Here is a 23,717-nt window from a genome sequence, read left to right on the forward strand (position 1 = left end):
GAGTGTGATGAATGTTTTAATTTCTTGTTTAACTTTTTACAGTACCAAGCTAATGTTATCTGTCCAGAGCAATCTTGATACAAACTATACACAAACACAGAACAGTCACTCTAGAATCATGGGTGCTCATACGGCCTCCTTGATTAGATTTGTGTACGTCTTGATCTTGGTTGCCATAGACATGTCAACATACTTGTCTCCAATGTTAACTACCATACCACCGATAACCGCAGGATCAACCTGAAACAATAAATTGCTCTATTATCTATCACTCAGCACAGATCCTTAGACATCCACAGCTAATGGACGATTCAAACAAACAACAACACTGATTGGAATTGGCCTAGATAAAGCTAAGATTTTACAATACATAGCATCATCACATCACCTCATGCGTTCACCATTCAATCTATGTGATGATCCACATAGAATTATAAAAACAGTATCAGACTGCTGGGGATAGTGGAATTTCTGAAGCCATCATTCTTACAGGTAACTGGTAACTATGGTAACTTGACCTATATGGATATCAATCTGAGGCTATGCCAGGCAATGTTTACTTTTTTAACTGATAGAACGGACATTTTACTAACAGTCTCCTTTTATTTCACTAGATATGTTGGCCTGTTCCATTATAGAAATACTTAAATTGTAACACTACAAACTACCCTTTCTAATTTCTTAGAACAGTTTTCCAAATTTCAGCGACCCAATAGATTTGGGAAACAAAATATGCAAACCAAGTGAAAAAAAAAGAAAAGAAGAGCCATCCTCTACCAGGGAGTATTTTTTATAACTATTCTGCCCTACATCTAACAACGCCCCTTGTTCATATCTGGGTAATACTCACCAAGACCTCTAGCTGAATTGTCTCCCCTTTCTGCAGGAACCCTTGAAGAGCATCCTTCAGTTCCTTGAGGCTGGCATTATCTAGCGCCTGGAACATGTCCCAAATATCACCATTAGCTGGAATTCTAGTCATAAAATACAACTGCGAAAATGAATATAAACTGTCCATTTATACCAATTCCTTGTCTGCAATACAACCTACACCTTGTACAATTGCCATATTCCAACATACAGACTATATAAGAACTTAAAGCTTCATACAACAATGACATAAGAAAATGAATCACTGTATGAACCACAGACAAAAAGTCCAGATTCCTTTCAATGTAAACCAAAGACAATTTGATGAGCTTGGGTGAGTGAGTGAGTGAGTTGGGTTTAAAGCCGCTTTAAACAGTATTCCAGTTATATCGCGGCGTGTCGGCTTAATGTGGGAGGAAAGCCCGAAGTGATGCAGGTCTTAGACTTTTACCACTTCGGTGAATACCACAAGCATGGGTATGGTGCTGACAAACCTAGAAACATAATCGGGGCGAACCGGGATTCGAACCCACAATCATAGGTTTCTGGCGTGCCCAAGGGACACAACTCTGCACAGCGAATCGCGGCGCTTTAGACGACTGGGCCACCCATGCCCCCTGATGAGCTTGACAACAGTATGACATGAGTTTCATATGGTCTCTCGTCCAAGTTTGGAGGGAAATGGACAGCACCACTTGCATGTAGATAGTACTGCTTGAAGCATGATTGATGCAGTGGGATATATTGAGTCAGTTCCTGGCTCTCACCTTGGCTGTCGTGACCTTGCAGACTACCTCCCCCCTGTGGGCACTCATGATCTTGCCAAATGCACCAATAACTGCACCAACCTTGTTGATACGACCATTCTCGGCCAGGGCACCTGTAACACAAAACTTAATTTATCATTGAAACTAAGGTTTTTGATTTAAGATATAGAGCTTTGTTTGATTATTCTACAATAACTTAATTTGTATTGTCTTCAGTGTGAGAAATTAAAATAATTTTGGATAAGTTTGAATCATATTCAGAACACTAAATTATGGAATTTGCCATTTTGAAGAGTATTTCAGATAATTCACAGCATGTCCGTTTAACATGCTGAATGAGTGAGGCAAGCCCTGAAACAGACATACACAGTATCCACAAGTAACAGGAAGATGACAACAGGCCGTGATACAGGGACAGATACAGCCTCTAGTCCATTAGTCCGAGACAAGTGAAAATCTTGAGGGACAATTTGATTTCTCTTAAAGCTATCTATTTTACATGAACTACTTGTGTGGAATGCGCTGTGGACTAGTTGGAATGGACCAATGGGGTCTAGCCGTAGCCATGGTTCATAGGACCTATTCCACAATTGAAACCCATGGCCCCATGTCAAGTGGAAGACAAGTTGAAAGTGAACATGACTCACCGAAAAGATTCAAAGTGAGTGGAGAGACATTCTGTTTCTTCAGGACACCCTCCAATACAACTGAAAAACAAATGGACAATATGCACAAACAATAACATTAGTTTCAATGGTTTCATGGAACAAACAATTATTAAATTGATCTCATTATCATCAAAGCCCATTCAGAACTACATTTAACCCTAGTTACCAAAAACATCATGTATATACACACAAAAAAAGACTTATGAAACTGAGTGTGAGAGTGAATGTTGTTTTATGCTACTGTCAACATATATTCAAGCAATGTGAAGACATTATGTAAACAAACGAGTCTGGACCCTGCAAATCAGTGACAGAAGCATGAGAAGGTTGTTGGTGTACAATGACACACAATTCAGCCAAGTCACAGCACTTGGCTCTTTCGACAAGCATGAGGTACTGGGGACCAATCAGACCCGGACTCCCTGCAAGGAGACCAGCATGAGGTACTGGGGACCAATCAGATCAAGACTCCCCTCAGAGAAACAAAAACGAGGTACTGAAGACCAATCTTGACCCAGACTCCCATCAGGGAGACAAGCATTAGGTACTAAAGACCAATCCCTGCAGTGTGCAACTGTGAGTGAATATTTGGAAAAGGGCATCGTATCCCCCGAATCTCTGATTGTTGTGTCCTGGTGGAGTAAGTTCAATAGCTACCTTTCTTCTCTGCCCTCTTGAGTGAGGGGTTGGCGATGAAGTCAGCCAACTTCTTGTCTTTCTGCAGTAATTGCTGAAAACAGTGACAAGAAATAATTGACATCATTTCATTAAATACATTTAGCAAAGACAAACATACTCTCTTGAAAAGAGTTATGCAATTTTTTTCATTCCTCGAGTTAATTTTTTTCTACGCTGTTTGAATATGTTGATTTTACAAAATACAGTTCAAGCTACTTAGTCGTATTACATTTCTCAAAATGCAGGTATATCTTCTACCCTCCTGCTAGGATCTACTCTAGGAGAGAGGAAAAAAAAGGCAAATTCAGTTTGAATATACGGAAACCCAAAACACATAGAATTGGGATATTTCAATCACAAATACTCTTTTAAATTCTGGTCACTATAAAAAAGGTAAACTTGAGTCACTAAATAAACTACTCAAAAGAAGTTAAGGATCACCCAATTCTTTCATATTGGTAATGTCATGGCATGAGAGATTAACTATTGTAATATGAAAGAATCAGGTGATCCTTAACTTCTTTTGAGTAGTATAGTATTCATGCCAATCATGGTAATGGTGCTGGATCTTAGCTCAACAAATGAGCTAATATGTACAAAATGAATTGAGTGAATTTACTAAGTACAACAATCAGCAATAGTCATCATGCAACCGCCTGAAAATAATCAAGTCTGGACAAGGCTAGAGACTGAAAATATGAGCAATGATCAGTCCCCCAACCTGACCATGCTGACCATCCAAATCCAAATTAACTGTCTCTTGTGGCCAGCACTGGGGTGTTGGGACATTTGTCAAGTCCATGGTGTACTTACATTAAATGAATTCAGCTCCTTCTCTACAGCATCCAGTTTCTTGTCCTTGGTGGCTGCGGAGTAGAGAGCATGGGCATATCTACCTTCCACCCCATACACCTGGATTGGGGGCTGCAAAATATAAACATTTATTATTCACTGCAATACTGTAATGTTGGGATTTTGGGTGAAAAGATTGTGGAAATTTGCTTGTGGAAATATCATCGTGTGACCACATAAGTTAGCTTGTCTTGCGATTAAACATGTAAAAATATTAAACGTTTGTAACTGTCTTTGCAGTGTCAAGAGAAGTCTTTCAGTCATTTTTCCTCCCATAAGTACATCATACTCATTGTCAAGTTGGCTTGGATATACCCTGACGGATAGAGAGGCATTAGGTATTCATCTGAATTTATAGCACAAACTATATAAAGCATGAATGCCAAGCGGCAGTCCCCCAAATGTTTGTTTAATGTTAAAGTATCCACGAAGACAAGTAGAATTTCAGTGTGTTTTAGAGGCTGACCTTATATATCATCACTATTCTGGCTGGTAATGTTTCATGTTAAGTTGCATCCCTGATCAAGTCATTGTCAATGTCAATGTCTTTCAAGGTGTGGAATTTGAGTCTTAATTCTGTGATATCTCACAGCACAAAATGACAAAACTGAGAATCTGCATGACAAAGTAATCTGGAAGTGCAAGATGGCTAGATTATCATAGTCATACTTACTGTGACAAGTTTGGACAGACTTGCTGCTGAGACACTGAAGGACCGTGTCTGAAATGACATCATTGTAAACTGAGTCACCATGGTCACAGTAATTATATTGATCAGAAAAAAAATCTGAAATGTTTGCACCACACCAATCATTTAAGCATACACATGATACAAGCATGGGAAGTCCAACATCAGGAAAATCCTAACATCAACCATGTCCTGAATAAGATCTAAAATAATTACTTTGCTGCAAACGCATCATTAGTAGACTAGCCGATAACCTCAAAAGGTTTGCAGGGAGTGAGACCTGGCAAATTGCTATTCACATACTCATGTCACGTTTCATATGACCATTTTTCATACAAATGATGTGGAATCATCATGTGTCACAGAATCTTTTCTCACATTTCCCACAAAAGACAGAAATACAGGTCACTGACCTTTATGAATGTAAAACTTCTATGAAACCCATGAACATATGTACATCAATGGTTGGTAAACCAACGACAAAAATCATGGGGAATATGTGATTCAAACACAAAAGGTATCCTGGTTTGGCCACAGGGATTGGAAGCCCCTAGACCACCAGGACATCTGTGCACCATGAGTGTGTTCAAGGGGAGAAGGAGCAACATGATCAAGCTGGCCCTTGGCCATTCTTGTACACATTCACTATGCTAACTGTAGTCTACAATCTTCCGTAGGGTCTACAACCATCTTTAGTGTATCAGGGTTATGTATTCTTAGGTTAGAGGACGGTGCACCCATGAAAGAGGTGATAGAAAGAAGTCACCATGGTTATTGTATCTTGCAAGCGAGGTCACAAGTGCAGGGTACATTTTTGTCTCGATAACGGATCAACTGCAATTTTAGTTAAATAGATGTCAATAAGTAGTGACCTTCGAGAAAAGTTGGAATAAATGAATATAAGAAAATGTGACCCAGCCCAGTCCAGGCCTGCAGGTGCCTTTAGCAACCGGTAAGCATGTTCCTTTGAAAACAAGTAAGCTGAACCAAGCCATATTCAACAATCCTTCATCTTTATTGTAGTTGCATGTTGCCTTGGTAAGGCAGAAATATCTTCTTTATGCCGTGTTACAACTTGCATTAACACACAAACTTACCAACTGCATGAACTTGAAAGACGCCATTTTGACCGGAGAGGACACCGGAAGTGGATGTAATGCTGGGGAAGATACAAAAACCTAAACTTCCGGTGGCACAAAGTGTGCTCAGCAGCAGTCGGAAACTTTCATAGCGATACGCCGCCATGCCGAGTTATGAAATGTCATTGATCATAAAGGCTGCTTTGAAAAGAGTAAGATCTTAATCTCTTAAATATAAAAAACACCAGAGACATGTAGACATTCAATGTAAGATTGTCCTATTGCGGATGACCTTCAGTTTTCGTGCATAATTTTCGGAAGTATCCATCAAGTTGTTTTATCTTTTTGGTGTGTTCAGCCTCTTTACAGTTGGACAGTGGAATAGAAAAACAAATCTAACCAATTCTCAATACATCTGATCGAGATACATAACTATTATACAGCTTTTTAATTAATTACAAGCAACATATGCACTGTAATCTTCTCGGCTGCTGATATAGATGCTCAGTATAAACAATAATGTACTGGCCATTCGAAATTGTTTCAACCTTTGGTCATAATTTGTTTCATGTAACATGTTTCAGCCTGAATTGAGTCATGTCATACGCAGAACATGTGAATCGCTGATCGGAAAAGGAGGAATAATAAGGTCAATGGAAAACCTGGGTCTTAGACCCTTACCCTACAAAATGGCATGTCAAGGCAAAAAACAGACAGAAGGAAAGTAAGTAACAGGCAGTTTTGTTTTGCACATATCAGATTCATCAGGTTGATAGTCGATCCCCCTGTGAAGATACAGGTTAGAATTTGTCTCCAGCAACTCCTGCTTTTCATTAGAGCGGCTAATGTGATCGGATGGTCAGATCGCAGACTTGGTTGATTCATGTCATTGTATCCTAATTGCGTAGATTGATCGCTGGATTGTCTGGTCTAGACTCTATTAATCACAGACCGTCGTCATATAGCGGAATATTGATGAGTGCAGCTTTAGACAACTCACAAACAAATCATAATCAGTTGCATATGCATAATCAGTTAATGGCAACAGAATTTAACTGAAAAAAACAAAATTACTGAAAGCATGTTGCCATCTCCCAAAATGCACAACTACTTTTCCATAAAGCTTTGCCCACACCAGCAGTGCTTCCCTCCTACAGTCTGGATCCATGCCTTGGAATATGAAAACTAAGTGTGTTACATCATAACCTTGATTCATTACGCTGAAAATGTGGGAATCTCAACAATTTCATGGTACAGTTTTAATCGTAAAAAGAATTCAAATTCACATTTGTGTATGAACACACCCCACACTCCCTATAATGAGTGATCAGTCCCTTATGTATTCATGTGAACATGCTGAATAAAATAAAACATCTGATTACCTGATTACCTGTATCATTTGGCAACAGGACAAGAAAAACAGAAGAATTATTGCATTTGCTAACCTTATTTATTAAAAAATTGACTTTCACTTAGTGTGGATTCATTGCAGTATGAACCTTCATAGAGTGAGGGTCACACTGTATGAACATCGAAGCTTTCTACCACAACTATATCATACCACAACTATATCAAACTCTTTGATGTTTCTCAATGTATGCTAAAGCGCTGAGTTCAAGATAAAAGGGTCTAAATAATCAGAAACAACGCTTCTGTATGTATTCGTGTCAGGGAATTCCCAGGGCTTCCCCCAAGAATGTGGAAGTAGTCCATCAGTGATTTGGCCATTTCAAGAATACGGTCTCGTGAAAAGCACATGAACGTCAAATTGTGTTGTGCGTTCACTTAAGAACGTCAATTTCGTGGTCATGTGACCGACCTCTCGTCCAATAGAATGCCATATTTCGTGTTAACTTCATATTAAAAATTATTTTGGATTATCTTTTTCTGTTTCAGCTACGTTCTCATTAACTTTGACAGTTCCCCAGAGTCTGTAACGAATATCCAAGACGACCTGAAGAGAGATGTCGACATCATTAGACCCAGCATCCTCCGCCGGGATGAGGACTTCGTGCGGCCATGTTTGAGGGGACCTTGTTTATTCAATGAGCTGCCGAACCCTGACCACGAGAGACGAGTGTGGAAGCGGAGAGTGCTGAAGAAGGTTCACATGACCCGCAAAGATAAAGAGAGATTGTTATAGCATGTGTCCAGCTTAGATTGTAGGCATTTATCATTGTTTATACTTTATTGTATTGTGTTTTTAGTATCTACTACGTTAACAATAATGTCGAGACTTTGACAAGAGATTGTGACAATGCGAATGTGATGTCCAAGGTAGAAAAGCGTTGAAATGTTCCAGTAGATATGTGTGTGGAAAATATGTTTGTCATCATCATAAAGGCCACATCAATTTAAATCTTGTTTGTTTTTTTTCTTGGTTGATATGCAAGAGGAGATCAACAACAACAAAATGTCAGATTTGAAACAGGTTATTTTCCTAAAAGCTTCCACTTTAAACAAATATTTTGATTATAATACAAACAACAGAAATGTATTTATAAAACTTACAGTCATAGTCCGTGTAACTGGAAACTGGCTTGATGTGGTTTGGGGTCAAGGGTGGCCCAGACACCCAAGGCACTGTGCAGAGTTGCGCCCCTTAGACATGCCAGAAACCTATGATTGTGGGTTTGAATCACGGTTTGCCCCATTTATGTTTCTAGATTTGTCAAGGTTTGGCTGAAAACCTTCTCTGAAACACTGCAAAATTAAGGTCCTACATAACTATGATACCGTATCAAATACATCACAATCTAACAACCATTTCTTGTTTGTTTCATATTTAGCCACAATCAAACATGGGTGTCTACTTTCTTTTGCCCGGCAGTTTATGATCGTCATGTGGGAGCACGGGTGGCCCAGTCATCTAAGGGTCCGCGATTCGCTGTGCAGAGTTGCATCCCTTGGGCATGCCAGAAACCTATGATTGTGAGTTGGAATCCCGGTTAGCCCTGATTATGTTTCTAGGTTTGTCAGCACACTACTCGTGGGTTTCACCGAAGTGGTAAACATTTGAGACCTGCATCACTTCCTCCCACATTAAGCTGACACGCCGCAACATAACTGGAATACTATTAAAAGCGGCGTTAAACCCCACTCACTCACTCACTCACTCACTCACTCCTCACTCACTCACTTATGATCGTCATGTAGTTTGAAGCAAAGAGATACATTCCGTTGTGTGTCACCTGTTACATTTATACACACACCAATTCAATAACTGGTATATTCTACTCTGAATTTCCCATGGGGGTTGTGGGGTTAGAACTTGTCCCCAGTAACCTATGGTTGTGAACAGAAGGCAACCCACACTTCTACCTCAATCAGGGACACAGGTGACCCAGTCGTCTGAGACGCCACAATTCGCTGTGCAGAGTTGCATCCCATGGGCATGGCAGAAACCTATGATTGTGAATTCGAATCTCGGTTAGCCCCAATATTGTTTCTAGCTTTGTCAGCATAATATCCTTGCTTGTCAGTTTCACCAAACTGGTAAATGTCTGACGCCTGCATCACTTCAGTCTTTCCTCTCACATTAACGTGAAAGAGTAGAAGGTCACTCATTCCGAAAGACATAAGGAAGAGAATATATGGATGTCAACTTCTTTATAATGAGGAACACAACGTTTTGGAGTATATGCCTACTCCTTCATCAGGTGAATGAACGCATATATAAGTACTGGCTTCTATACTATCAGCGCTAATCACTGTAAAGTTTTGGCTTCCATTGTCCATTGCTAATCACCTATCAGCGCCAATCATCTGTTGGCTTCCCTTGTAAGTTTCTACCCTTTGTTATTTTCCACCTTTTGTTATCTAAATTTTGTTATTCTTGCATGTACATATATATGCTCTCTGCCTCATGGCATTCATTCCGACATGGTATGGCACGACGGGCTAATACAAATTATTTTAAAAAAAATAGGACTCAAAGGTCAGATAATAAACTACATCCAGGATTTCCTAAACAATCGTAAAATAACCGTGGGTATAGACCAAACACTATCGGACCAATGTCCCCTAGAAAAAGTACTCAGCAAACCACTAACCAAACCAAACATTCTCCATCCATCAAAAAATATCGACAGAATAATCACTAAACTCCAAACAGGACACGCCAACCTAAATAACCACCTATTTTATTTTTTTTAAAAACACACTACAGGTAACTGCCCACACTGCAAACAACTAGAAACCCCAGAACACGCACTCATACACTGCACACACTACCTAACACATCGAACCACATTACAAACCACGCTCAATCTTAACAAGGCTCTCACTCTAGAAGCAATACTAAACCCACAAAATAAACTAGAAAAAATCAAAACGGAACTAATATAACGCATCTAAAAACACATGAATCTACCAAATCAAAATCACATAAACAAACATCCACCATACCCATCTCCCTTAGTTCTCCTCCCCAACCCCATCGGCATCTATTCCAAATCTTAAAATTCCCAAATTCTATATAAGCAACCCCTAAAGTCCCCTCTTGGGTTGCACACACCACTTTCACCCCTTTCGGAAACACGTTAAATGGCCTGGCCAGGCCCGTGTGCGAAATACGCATCAGTCGGAAAGCGCACGTTAAATCTCCTAAGTAAGTAAGGCATTCATTCACTTGAAGGAGAAATCTGCGAAGTATGAGGATTTGAAAACCCCAGAAGGTTTCCATTTGTGTTTTCTAAAATAACTTTCACCATTAAGAAAATGTACTCGAAATTGCATGGTACATGGGGAACTTGGAGGACTACATCTATCAAACATCGCCAAAATGAGAATGATAAGTTTTTGGGCAAAGTTACTTTCCGGGAATCATCTAAATTATCTTTTCTTGTGTACAAGTTGTTATTAATTGACGACATCAAACAAACTTTTGATAAACTTGGACTTATCTACATCTGGCTTTTAAAAAGTTTCAAAAATCTTACCTGTCTAAAACACTTAATCCATGAAAAATTAAATGACATTAATTTACAGTGTTGGACAAGTGCAAGAGATAAGTTTTCAAAAGGAACAATGTATTGTCTCATAAAAAAGGATTGCCTAAATTTTGAATATTATTTAAATGTACTCCAGGAAAACGTTTGGAGAGTCTTACTTAAGTTTAGAACTTGTAACCATAATCTACCTATTGAAACTGGGAGATGGAGGAAAATACCTTTAGCTAAACAGCGCTAAAAGGAAATGTTCACTTTGTAAACTAGCAGACATAGGTGATGAATTACATAATTTTATCTGAAGAAAACAAAAGAAAACATTTTTTACATAGATTCTACTATATCAAACCCAATACATGTATGCATAAAATCAATTTACTTTTCAATAATTCACGATTAGGAAATTGTCCGAATTCTGTAAATTCATGATGTCTCTCTCGCTTATTGAATTGCACATATATTGCTACCCTAGTGAATCTATATAAATGTGCATGTGCATGGGGGGGGGGGGGGGAAGTGTTATTCTATATTTATATGTATTGATATTATTGTTGCAATAATTTTCTACCTCTGATGCGGCCTGAGTGTAAACAAAAGTTCGGATATGACTGGAATACTGTTAAAAGCGGTGTCAAACCAAACTCACTCACTCTACCTCAAAATCTTACCATAACAGTTTCAGTGTTTGTGGAGAGACTAACTGTATTCTTGAATCAACACTATTCTTAATAATGTTAACGAACCCAGAGATGATCTGTCGTAGGATTAGAGACCTACACTCGCAACAGAAAGGTTAAGTCAGCGTTTAATACAATTATTATGTAACACAGCCAGGTGCGTAAGAGCGCGATAAGAAGGTTCACGATCGCAGGCCCAGCAGCGAACAACGGGTATTATCCGTACAATCACGGCAAATCTGGCCCCTGTCCCTCTGAGTCAATCACACCTCCCCACCTTGCTGGCGCTGTGCTGTAGACTGGCGGCTTTCTGGGGGTTCTGCTGGCTGGGCGGGTAACACGCCTGTATAGACATCCACATCTAAACTCATCTCACAACTGTTGGAGTGAAGAAAACTGTCGGAAAAAGGACGGAGGACCCATCAGTTACGGTAGGGACCCGTGAAGATCCGGGTTAGAATAGGTCTTCAGCAACCCATGTAAAAAGCGACTATGCTTGTCGTAAGAGGCGACTAACGGGATCGGGTGGTCAGACTCGTTGACTTAGTTGATGCATGTCATCGTATCCCAGTTGCGTAGATCGATGCTCATGATGTCAGTCACTGGAATGTCTGGTCCAGACTCGACTATTTACAGACCCTCGTCTTATAGACGGAATATTGCTGAGTGCGGCGTTAAACAACAAACAAACTGTTGCGGTAGGAGTCTGCATGCTTGTGGTTCATTATAGCGTTGGTTTTCGGTTCGTGAAGAATATTTTATAGCAATTCAATCAACAGAAGTTGAAGATAATCTGAAATCTACCAAATGTTTACCAATCCAATCAATTGTTGCTTAGACTAAACAAGAATGGTTAATATACTTGATAATCGAAAATATATTTGAACATCCGCATTTATTCAGGAAGAATAAAATCACTCCGTCTCAGTCAAAATGCTTTCTCTAAAAAAAGTAGAGCAAGTGTACATTCAATGTTCAACGAAACTTTAAAACTGTCAATACTTATACATTTCGTTCTCAAAGAAGGCATGGTTCATCAGAAAATAAACGAATATAGTTTTTCTCCATAATGAATTACAACGGCTTCAATAAACGTTTTTTTCTGAATAGTTCACAACAAAATATTTGAAATAGTTAATATTTTCTAAGGTGTCACGGATATTTAGAAATTTAAATGTAAGGAATAATATGTATTGTATATCTGTTTGTGCGGCAGGCGACCCAACTTGCCCGCTAAGGCTGTAATCCGACACTCGCGGTGTAAGTATGTGCAAATGTACGTGGTAGGGACTGGACTACAATTATGTCATTATAGAGTTTCCTTACATTCGCCATGTTCTCTCACCGTGATGTTATCTCGTGTAGACCTCCTGCGTTCTGGGAAAAAATGTAATGTGAAAATATATTCGACTAACTAGAGCGGTCTATGCTACATCCTGAATTGTCGTCCGCCCTGACGCAAGTTTCCTTGAAAGGGTAAGTAAAATTTGTAAGCCAAAAGTAATGACTTCTATGTGAAACAGATGATTAATTTCACTTGTAACTTTAGTCAATATCAGTATGAACGATAACGGTTCGGACAAAATAAAGCTCATTAATGTATAAGTTGACTGTACAGTAAACTACGGTTATAACGAACTCAAAGGGACCACTAATTTTAGTTCGTTATAACCGTAGTTCGTTAAAAGCATATATACAGCATAACTACAGCAAATAGTCGGGACCAAAAATTAAGTTCGTTATATTCGTCAGTTCGTTATAAGCGTGTTCGTTATAAACGTAGTTTACTGGACTTTCAAACCTACAGATGAAATAAGGTACACCTTCATTGTCTTGTCTGAATTTTACTATATGGCTGTATAATAACACTGAATACGACGTACTGTTTGATCTTATATGAATTAAGACCCGTGAGAATAACTTCAGTTGTGTCCATAGATTATTAACATGGATTCAGCCATTCCGCGCACGTGTAAATGCTACGTGATCTACACAAGCACTTTAGCTACAGAATAAGAGACCTTATTGGTGGATATTGGGCTGTAACTGAATGAGAAGCTGGTCTGTATCGCCGTATGACACGACCACCATTGTAGAAGTAGACATGAGCTGTTGTATACACCCGTGCAGGGAGCGATCAGATTGAACGCTGTTGTACGTGCTGGAATGAACAGTCAAACGGTTGACTATTAATCTGCAATGTTTAACGCGCGATACATTTCCCTGTATTTGAAACGTTGCTCATGACACATAGTCTGGTGTTGTTTTTATATTAATGTTAAATTATTTTTCAAGATTTATATTGGCCTTGGGTTCTGGATATATTCTAAACGAGTGAGTGAGTTAAAGTTTAACGTCGCTTCGGTATCATTTCAGCCATATAACGACGCAAGCAAGTTGATATACATACAAATGAGTCATGAATACCAAGTTATATTTAAAAACAAATTTGTCAAACATATTTAATCATAATATCTCAGCGACGAGCTCTGTGGGCTCATACCTGCATTCTTAAAAGGGAAGACCCGTGAAATCCCGGATTAGAATTGGTCTTCAGCAGCCTATGCTTGCAGTAACACGCGACGATGCTTGTCATGAGGCGAATGAGGGGATCGAATAATATAAACAAAGGAACAGGAATATTCTGACATTTCCGACATGGATATTTCATTTACTGAACAACGGAAAGTATAACTTGGTACAAACGGATAAGCTATATGGGCTGTATGTTGTACGAGTGGAAACACATATACTTTGTCCATCACAAAACCCCTCCCTTTCCTGATGATATGACAGTCTCTGAAATACTCTGTATAATTAGTGGAGTTTCTTGTAAAGATTTCTGCCTTTTATGTGTGTGCGTGGTTTAACGTCGCCGTCGTTTTAACGCTTTTGACGGCGGTCTGTAAGTAATCGACAATCCAGTTATTGACACCATGAGCATCGATCTACGCAGTTGGGATATGATGACATGCGTTAACCAAGTCAGGAGCCTGACCACCTGATCCCGTTAGTCGTCTCTTACGACGAGCATGGGTTGCTGGAGACCTAATTCCTTACCTAAAACCAACGAAGAGAAACAGAATATATATATCATTATATTCCAGTATTTGTCTATACTTTGTGTGTGAAAATGAGACAGTGACCGTGTTATATGGGGCATTACTAACTGCTTAATTGATACAAATAAAATAAACTGAATAGAAAACATCTGTAATATTCCAGGTAAATGACGGCGGTCCATATGACCAGACAATTAAGTGATCGATATTATGAGCATCGATCTACGTAACTGGGATACGATGACATGCATCAACCAAGTCAGCGAGCCTGACCACCCGATCCTGTTAGTCGCCTTTTACAGCAAGCATTGATTGCTGAAGGCTTATTCTACCCGGATCTTCACGGGTCGTATTATTGAGTTGAATGACTGATCGATGATGAGTGAGTGAGTGAATGTTACGCCGTGTCAGCTTGATGTAGGAGGAAATCCCGAAGTGATCCATGTCTTTGACGTTTACAACTTTGGCGAAACCCACGGACACGTTTATTGTGCAAACAACTAAACAGAACCAGGGACTCGAACCTACGAACGTAGGTTTCAGGAATTAAGTGAATTGCGGCGCTTGAGAAAACATTGATATTAGTGCCCCGTATTATTCAAGGTGGTGAATAGATGCTGTGTTAAACTGTGTTGCTTTTGAACCGCAACCTCCAACAGATTGGAGTGAGTAGTGTTTTACGGCGCTTTAGCAATAATCCAGCAATATCCAGGCTGAGGATACGCAAAATAGGTTTCACAGATTGTAACCCATGTGGGGGAATCGAACCCGGACCTGCAGCGTGAAGGGAGAAGGTTTTAACTACTAGGCTAACCCATCGCCCCTCAGAGGGACATTTTAGTGTTTGTGTATTCTTTGTTTGTTTGTTGTTGTTTAACGCCGTACACAGCAACATTGCAGCTTTATGACGGCGGTCTGTAAATAATCTGTTCCGGACCAAACAATCCAATGATTGGTGTCATGAGCATCGATCCACACAATTGGGATACGATGACAGCGAGCCTGACCACCCGATCCCATTAGTCGCCTCTTACGACAAGCATAGTCGCTTTTTACGGCAAGCATGGGTTGCTAAAGACCTATTCTACCCCGGATCTTCACGGGTACTCACCTTCATTCCTTATGATGTAATACGCTTTGGTATAAATCAATTTCTTCCACGATTAAAGCCAGACTATTTATTTTAAACCCTAGTGTTTATTTTGAGACAGTAATCGCCATGACCGCGTGACCTCCAGCGATCATCCACCCCGCTTTTGTCGCCATGCCTGTTATGTGGAAATGTCCGGGTCAGCCCACCTGCAGGAAGATATATCTCTACACCCGGGGCCTCAAAGCACACATACCTAGCTGTAAACATGCACTCAGAAAAGAAGTCCGCAAGAAGCGCGAGGACATGGAGACGATGTTGTCCATCATCCAGTTCGTGGAGGACCAACAGAAAGGGAACGTGACGGTGTCCAGGTTGGGTGTGCCATCATTCAGGGTGGAGAGGCCTGTGTTCTCGAGGGTGAGTAGTACGGGGCCTGGGGTGGGCTGGCCTGAGTAATATGGGGGCTTGGTTCCCTCTTCTGATATCATCCCTGCCACCAAGCACGTTTGAATATTCTTTCTCCTTATGCGTTTTCTAAAAATGGATTTGGCATGGGGAAAAATCACTGCAAAAAAACATATGGTTGTCGCAGTAGATTTGTGTATGGTCTAAGGGAGATAATTGTGGTTATCCCCCTTGCAAGAGTTACCCCCCTTGCCGTAACTCCACACAGTGTCTCCCTTAAAACTTCACACACAGCGTGTGCCCTCAATCAAAGGGAGCTAATCGCGTACAGCGAATCAAGAGTTATGTCCCTTATTTCAAAGGGAGGTAAATCCGTGTTACAAATGTAAACTGGATTTACAGTTACTTCCCTTTGACCATTAACGGTACGTGTCCTCAAATCCAATTAGTTTTATCGATGTAGTATGTAGGTAACATGATAAGCTGGGTGGACACGAATGAAACTCAAATCGTCAGGGCGCGGCCTATGAAACCATTTCCGTGTCCACTCAGTATATATCCCACTTACTACAACATTCTGAGATGAGTACATGAAACCGTGTTTTGAGTTGTCTCCCTTTGACCGTTGACCGAAAAAACCGACACTTTCGCTACTCTTCCGAAATCATCACTGCCACTAAGGCTGAAGCGGTCTTTGTCGTATGAGGTATGACATTCGAAGCTGAACTGAATATACAGAAATCTGCCCTACCACGCAGTGCTAGCAATGGGCGGGTCCCACCCGAACCGGTTTAGCAAACACATCAGCAAGAATTTTTTCTGAGAAAGATCGCGACTTCGCACTCGATAATATTTACATCTACGATGATTTTGCACGACTACAATGAATCTTAGGCAAAATTTTGAAATCGATCAGAGTTCCCGCACGCAGAATTGGGGGTGCCATCTCCCTCCTCACCTGAACCCCGAATACCATCTTTTTCTCATTGTTTACCCAATCCCGAACACTAGATCTATTTGAAACAAATATCAAAGGCATTGAGAAAAGTATGCGATTTAAAGTTAAATTATTGAAAATATATCCAACAAAATGAAATATATAACAAACAGTTTTTAATGTAGATCTACATATATATTTTCATCTTTGGACTAGTACTATACCTACTTAAATACCACTTTATAATGTCACTGTTCATCGTATTTAAAGCAAACACGTTGCTTAACTTGAAGCCGTTTTCATCTACATTCTTCTAAATAATGTTGTAAAACTTCTTTTATTTCTTGTTCACATAATCATTTGCACCACTTTACTCAGGTTGAAGTAAAGGTTGAAGTGTCGTCCAATTATTATTTCATAAGTCAAGTGAGCTACAGTGCCTTGTGGCCTTATGTTTGCCAAAGGTACTTATTTGGTGTACTATTGTAAGTAATTAGCACAATCTTATTAACGAATTTGCAAGGTTTGTACACACACAACTTGTCCACAGTTGTCAACATAAAATCAAGAATTAGTGGTCTACTGTGAAGCAATCGTGACTGTTAGATTACATCTGCACAGCTGGTACACGCCTTACACGACCAAAGTAGGACTATTTAGAAACGTAAAATGTATGGATCTAGGATCTGTAGGTTTGCCAATTAATATGATTATTTCAGAGAGGCCTATTTCAAAGCGGAACAGTTAGCATATGGTATTATGTAGATAATAGTATAATTATGTTTTTTGATGTTGGAGAATGTGGAATGATATTGTAGTATATTGGAGAATATGTAAACATATTTGATCTTACATCTGTGACGGGAAGGTTGATTCTGAAAGCACGGGCAAAGTCTGACCGACCATTTGTGATAACAATGACTTTGTGGAGAGTGGGAAAACGGGCTTCACTTTCACCAAAGTGTTAGCTTGAAATACCACAACTTGTGTCATTATAAATGGGTATATTTTTGGTAGATGAAATATTTTTCTAAATATCCTTACACTTTTAAAATACGTTTGTGGTGTTTGAGGTGGTTTTGACCATCCGGGTCAAGCCCAACCAAACGCTTCTGATATAGAGGATCTAAAGGCATTCTCTGATACACCTGTGATGTGTTAGTGTGTTTTGCTCGGCTGGGTCAATCCTGTTCAAATGTATTTCTGATTTTGGGTGTTGAGTTTTTGAGTTGATTTACTTTTGTTGTCCTTACATGTATATATGTTCTCTGCCTCATATCATTCATTCACCCGATGAAGGAGTAAGCATATTCTCCGAAACGTTTTCTCATAATAATGATGTCGACATCCATATATTCTCTTCTTTGTGCAACAATAACGTACCCCCATTACATTGCAGCTCCCCCTGGAGGCGAAGAGGACACGGTTGTCCCGAGTACAGATGGGAGGTTATCCAATTCTGGAAGAAATACCGTCACGTGGTACCCCGGCTACCCGACGAACCCGGATGTGGCTACCTGGATAGTTTCCGTCGGAAGATCTTTACTTTGGATTCTATTAACTTTGACAATATCAACAAACAAACGCATCGGCTCCAAGTTAAATTTCTCAGGCATCGAATACTCAAGTATATTTTAATACATATGTTTACTTGCAAAATAATCCATTCTTCAAATGATGCATTATCAAGTATTCGTAAGCATTTAGATTTTACATACTGTGGGTCGATATTCTCCACGGGTTCCTCCTATGTATTACGAGGGCTGGTAATAAAAAAAGTTCTAAGCCAAACAAAACCAACAATTGTGAAAGTGTCGGCAGTCATCATTCCTCGCCGCTTTTCTTTGATGGAATCTCTGAGGCGATGAAGCAAATCAGCACAGTAGACACCGGTAATCGTCTTTTGGCTTTCTAAGTAAAAGTAGTCAACAAGGATCACACCCTTTGATTCCCAGAATACATTGGCCAAACTTTCTTCACTGATCTTGAAGGCTTGAATTTCTTTGGTGCCGGAGAAGTGGAATGGTGCCACTCCATGGATTGACCTTTTGACTCAGGCTCATAGTTGGTTAGGCTTAGAACTTTTTGACCAGACTCTGTTGTGATGATACTGCAGTATATGTAAACTATTATAGTATTATTACGATAATTTAAGAGTCTCTACCATTCTACAGTGTATATTTAGCTGAAGTATTTGGCACAATGTCAAATCTGCTACATTCTATATTCAGCAGACATATCTCACTTTATGATTTCAATGAGATATGTTTTATTAGATTACCGTTTTAACATTTTCTAGTCCTTTCTTAATGGACAATAGGATAAAGTAAATTATAAACATAACATTCTTTTGTCATATCTATGGACTATGCTGTCGTTAGTGTGGCTCGCATTGATGGTAACTAATATTGATAACTGGCCAACAGCTATTCAATAGCTTTATTTACACATATACCAAAAGGCCTAAGGCCTATAGTACAAATTGCATGGATAGTGGACAATTCATATTCAGTGATCATATACTGGATACACAAAGAGAAGATTGTACTCATCTTCTTCTTCCTGCTTATTGCACATTTTACAAACTCTATGTACTTTTAGCATGTGTGTGTGTGTGCGTGCGTGTATGCGTGCGTGCGTGTGTGTGTGTATCTACCCTGTTCAATGTTAAGAATATGCTATGAACATCTTATTCGAGAAAAAGATATTCCAACTTTTGCAAAAGAGGTTCCAAAAGACATTCTTCAGTTTCACACATTAGATAAAATTTATATTTTGGTGATAATAATAGTGCCGAGTTCCATTTCTTCATATAAACATCCTTTAGTCTTTGATTGACAATGTTTATAAAATGTTCAGGGCATTCTAGCTTCTGACTTTGCCATCTATTGCCAATACCAATTTCATTAATAGTTTTCATAACATATGAGACCCAATTTACGCTTCCAGAACTATCACACAGTAACGTTATTGCATCTTCTGGATATCTATGAGAAGGCATATGTAAACCTTTTATCCAATACTTTATGACTTTAACCCGTGCATATATATTGATGGAAATCTACTACTTTCACTATACACAACTGTATTTCGTAAGTTGATCTTAACTCCCCCAAATCATTTACATGCATGTTTCAGAGATTTTATTATAATGCCAAAGAAATCTTTGCCTGGATGTCAACTTGTGTTGAATGGAAATTCCATGACAATTTCCTGGAGAAATACACCCAGATATTTGTATTTAGTAACAACATCTATTACTTTGCCTTCATAAAACTACTTTCCCCGTTTTGATACTTTACCACCCGTTTTGAAAACAGTTATCTTAGTTTTTCCAATGTTGACCGTTAGACATGACTTTTCACAAAACTGTTCTAATACATTAATTTTATGTTATCCAGTTATGGTGCTGGAAATAATTACAATATCATCAGCAAATAGCAGTAAAACTATTTGTACAATATCCGGATGTAATTGTATACCATCTTGACATTTATCTTCTATTTTCATGACTAATTCGTTAATAAACAAAAAAACAGGAAAGGGCATAATATTCATCCTTGTCTTACTCCTTTTATGCATTCAAATGTATTTTCTGAAATTACCGTTGCATCGTACCAAAGCTTTTACGTCTTCATAGATACGTGACAATAATTATGAGATTTTATAGGCCACGATTCTTAAGATTAAACCACAACCATCTCCCTTTTTTGAATGATTTCGTTGAATTAACGAATGCAGAACGAAAATATTATCTGCAGTAGTGTAACCTTCTCTGGCATTCTGCTATTTTAGCATAAGAATCAGCCCAAAACACAAGTCTTTTATTAATGATATGCGGGAAAGGTTTGCTAAAATACTAAGTGACGTGATACCTTGATAGTTATTTGTATCATTAACTGAACCTAGTTTATGAAATGGGATAATTACATCAAGTGACCAATTTTTAGGATATGTTGAATTTTTAAAAATAGAATTAAGTCCAGGTGAATTATTATTCTTTAAACTAGCAATGCATTCAATAACGCCTTCCCCTGATATATCAGTATCAAAAAGATCATTCAAAATACCACTCTGATCATATTGTGACTCTTCAGACGCTTTTATATCTTCTTTGTTATCGAATGCAAACACTTCATGCCATGTGTCTATGTCTTTCTGTTTAAGTTCTTCAGAGTTGACCAAAAGCATTTTGCATCAGTAAAAGAGCTTTCAAGTGTATCACGTTGTATGTTATTGTAATCTTGTTTGCGAAATATATTGAAACACCTACATATTTCGTGTTGATAGACCCATACCAAGCTCAAGTCTTTGAAAGACATTTAGAAGTGATACACACGAGGAAGAGAGTTTGTGGATGTCAACTTCTTTATGATGAGGAGCACAACGTTTCGGAGTATATACTTACTCCTTCATCATGTGAATAAAAGCTATGAGGCAGAGAACATATATATGTACCTGTAAGAACAACAAAAGTGATAAGATAACAAAGGTGGAAACTTAACAAGGAGAGCCAACAGATAATTGGCGCTGATAGGTGATTAGCAATGGACAAATGAAAGCCATCACTTAACAGTGAATTAGCTCTGATAGTTGATAGCGATGGACAACTTTCCCCGTACAAAGCTCGATTGGAAGTTACTTGGATGAAGCGATAAGGCGGACGGTATGGGCAGAGAGCTTAATACAGTCTCCAGCTGGCTGCAGACAGAGTCACAAAGTGTCAGGTCAAATACCTTCCAATCAAAAGTTCAAACATCCGTTAACGTCCGATTAATTCAATTCTGTTTGTTATATAATTGGCGCTTAATTGTTAATTTCCTTTAACACAATTAATATGTGCCTACATGACCCGGAGTACTGAAATATTACTGGTACATGTATATTAAAACAAGTCTTGTTGATTCCATGGATCGGGCTGTCATTAAGTGCAAGTAGATCAGTTATTGGCCTTCTGTTAATATGTTTGGTATAAAACAATGGAACACGGTTTATCCGGAAAGTACTAGCCCCATTGAATGGGATGAACACATGTCGCTTTATCGAGTCATGGGTTCGTAGTAAAGTCTGTTTATACATATATAGACGCTCCCAACAGTTGTCGTCCTGAAGATCAGGTGTCCGGAGTAATGGGGTCTTGACTGGAGGTGTTTCACTGAAAGGATTCTTTAACGCTGTAAGCGTCAACTTGTGTTTAACTGTGTAATTTTATAGACTGTATGTAGGAAATTCGCGTTTACAGCGTGTATATCATGTATTAGCACTTGGAAACTTACTTTTTTAAATAAATTCTTTTATGGAATAAACAGTCGAAGGAGTCTCTGTTAGCACTGGTATCAAAGTTGTTTCTCTGTATTTCCATGCCTTCAAGAACACGGTCCATAGTGCAATAGTTACATCATTTCATGTCATGGGGTGTGTGACAAGCTTTCTTTAACAATGTATGATTGATGAACAAAGCTAAGTGATGCAATACATTGTGGTGACTTGTTGACCTTAGAATATAAACGTTGCTTTTTGATGGACATTCAAAATATTTGTTTGGAACATAATGCATTCGTAGTTCTTTAGGTAATCACAAATAAGCAAGACATGACATTCATCTTCAATACTTCTTTTACAATATTTGCATACATATTTCTTGTTATTTAATTTGCCTCTATAATCGAAAAATCACAGAAGCAGCATCGAAACTGTGATATTGACGTTCGAAATTTCATCGTAAGTATTTTTCACATTTAAAGTAAACACGAAATGAGCAATGATATCCAACCCGGCATGCTTTCACGGAAAGTGGGGGAAATTACACTCCAACTCACACAATTCTTCAAAGAAGACATGGCGATCTTGTGTTAACGATTGAACAGAATTGTAATGCTAAATTACGGTATGTCCGGTTAATATGGATGGACAGCTGGAAGTGACGCAGTTAGTTGACCAATGCTTGCCATAAGATGTAACTCGATGGATCAGGTGGTCTGGCTACAGGCATGGCTACTTCTGTGTCATCTTAAAGAAAAAGGCATTATTTGACATGACATACTGTGACTGACCTTCGCTATACAATTGAAAATGATTATCGACAAAGATAATATTAAATGATACATAAAATGGTTCCTATAGAAAACATCATGTATAAATTCGATGTTGAGTTTATTCGTTTGAGTGAACCTGTTGGACGAATAATACTAGTAATCTGCAATAACTAATGATTAACAACGAGACATCTAAAAGAACATATACTGAACAACAAAAGTCCCTGTGACATTGAATAAGATTTAATGCAAAGTAATAATACCAGTAATCTGCAATAACTAATGATTAACAACGAGACATCTAAAAGAACATATACTGAACAACAAAAGTCCCTGTGACATTGAATAAGATTTAATGCAAAGTTATGTTTTTTACCAAGTCTGAAACAATTTCGGTTTGCAACAGATAAAAGACTCCTGTAAGTGTTCAAATGGTTTAATTTGCCATACTGACTTCAGAAAATGCGTGATTTCATATAAAAAAACATAAACATGCCAAAATGTCAATTTACAAATCAATATAGCGTGTGTGTCCACCTCTGGTTGCGATGCAAGTAACACATCTTCGCCTCATGTAATGGACCAGGCGTCGCACAAAGTCCTGTGGGATATCTGTCCATATCTGCTGGAGCATGTTTCGAGGTCCCTGGAGTGTCTGTGGAACACGTGGTTGACGTCGTAAACGCCGATCCATCTCATCCCACATTTGCTCGATTGGTGAGAGATCAGGGGAGCGAGCTGGCCAGGGGATGACATTCACGTTGTTTTGTTGAAGGGAGTCCTGAACAAGTCAAGCAATATGAGGCTGGGCGTTGTCATGTTGAAAGGTAATGCCTGGGCCATGACGAAGCAAAAACGGTTGAACAACAGGGCCGATGATCTCGTCGCGGTAGCGATGTCCATTGAGATTTCCCTCTACCACTATCAAACGGATCCTGTGTCTTGCTGTAATCCCAC

General features: G+C 38.9%; 1 protein-coding gene and 1 pseudogene across 1 annotated transcript; one reads left to right on the forward strand and one right to left on the reverse strand.

Moving 5' to 3' along the window:
• LOC139474065 (ATP synthase subunit O, mitochondrial-like) lies at positions 1-5,768 on the reverse strand (annotated as a pseudogene).
• LOC139474067 (small ribosomal subunit protein bS6m-like) lies at positions 5,713-7,939 on the forward strand. The gene is made up of 3 exons (XM_071256925.1): positions 5,713-5,814; positions 6,187-6,326; positions 7,499-7,939. The coding sequence occupies exons 1-3, from the start codon at positions 5,767-5,769 to the stop codon at positions 7,743-7,745; spliced, it is 435 nt and encodes a 144-aa protein (XP_071113026.1). The 5' UTR covers positions 5,713-5,766; the 3' UTR covers positions 7,746-7,939.
• Positions 7,940-23,717: the final 15,778 nt, after the last annotated feature.

The sequence above is a fragment of the Haliotis cracherodii genome, unplaced genomic scaffold, assembly GCF_022045235.1.
Source record: "Haliotis cracherodii isolate W230 unplaced genomic scaffold, xgHalCrac1.p SCAF_3, whole genome shotgun sequence".
NCBI lineage: Eukaryota > Metazoa > Mollusca > Gastropoda > Lepetellida > Haliotidae > Haliotis > Haliotis cracherodii.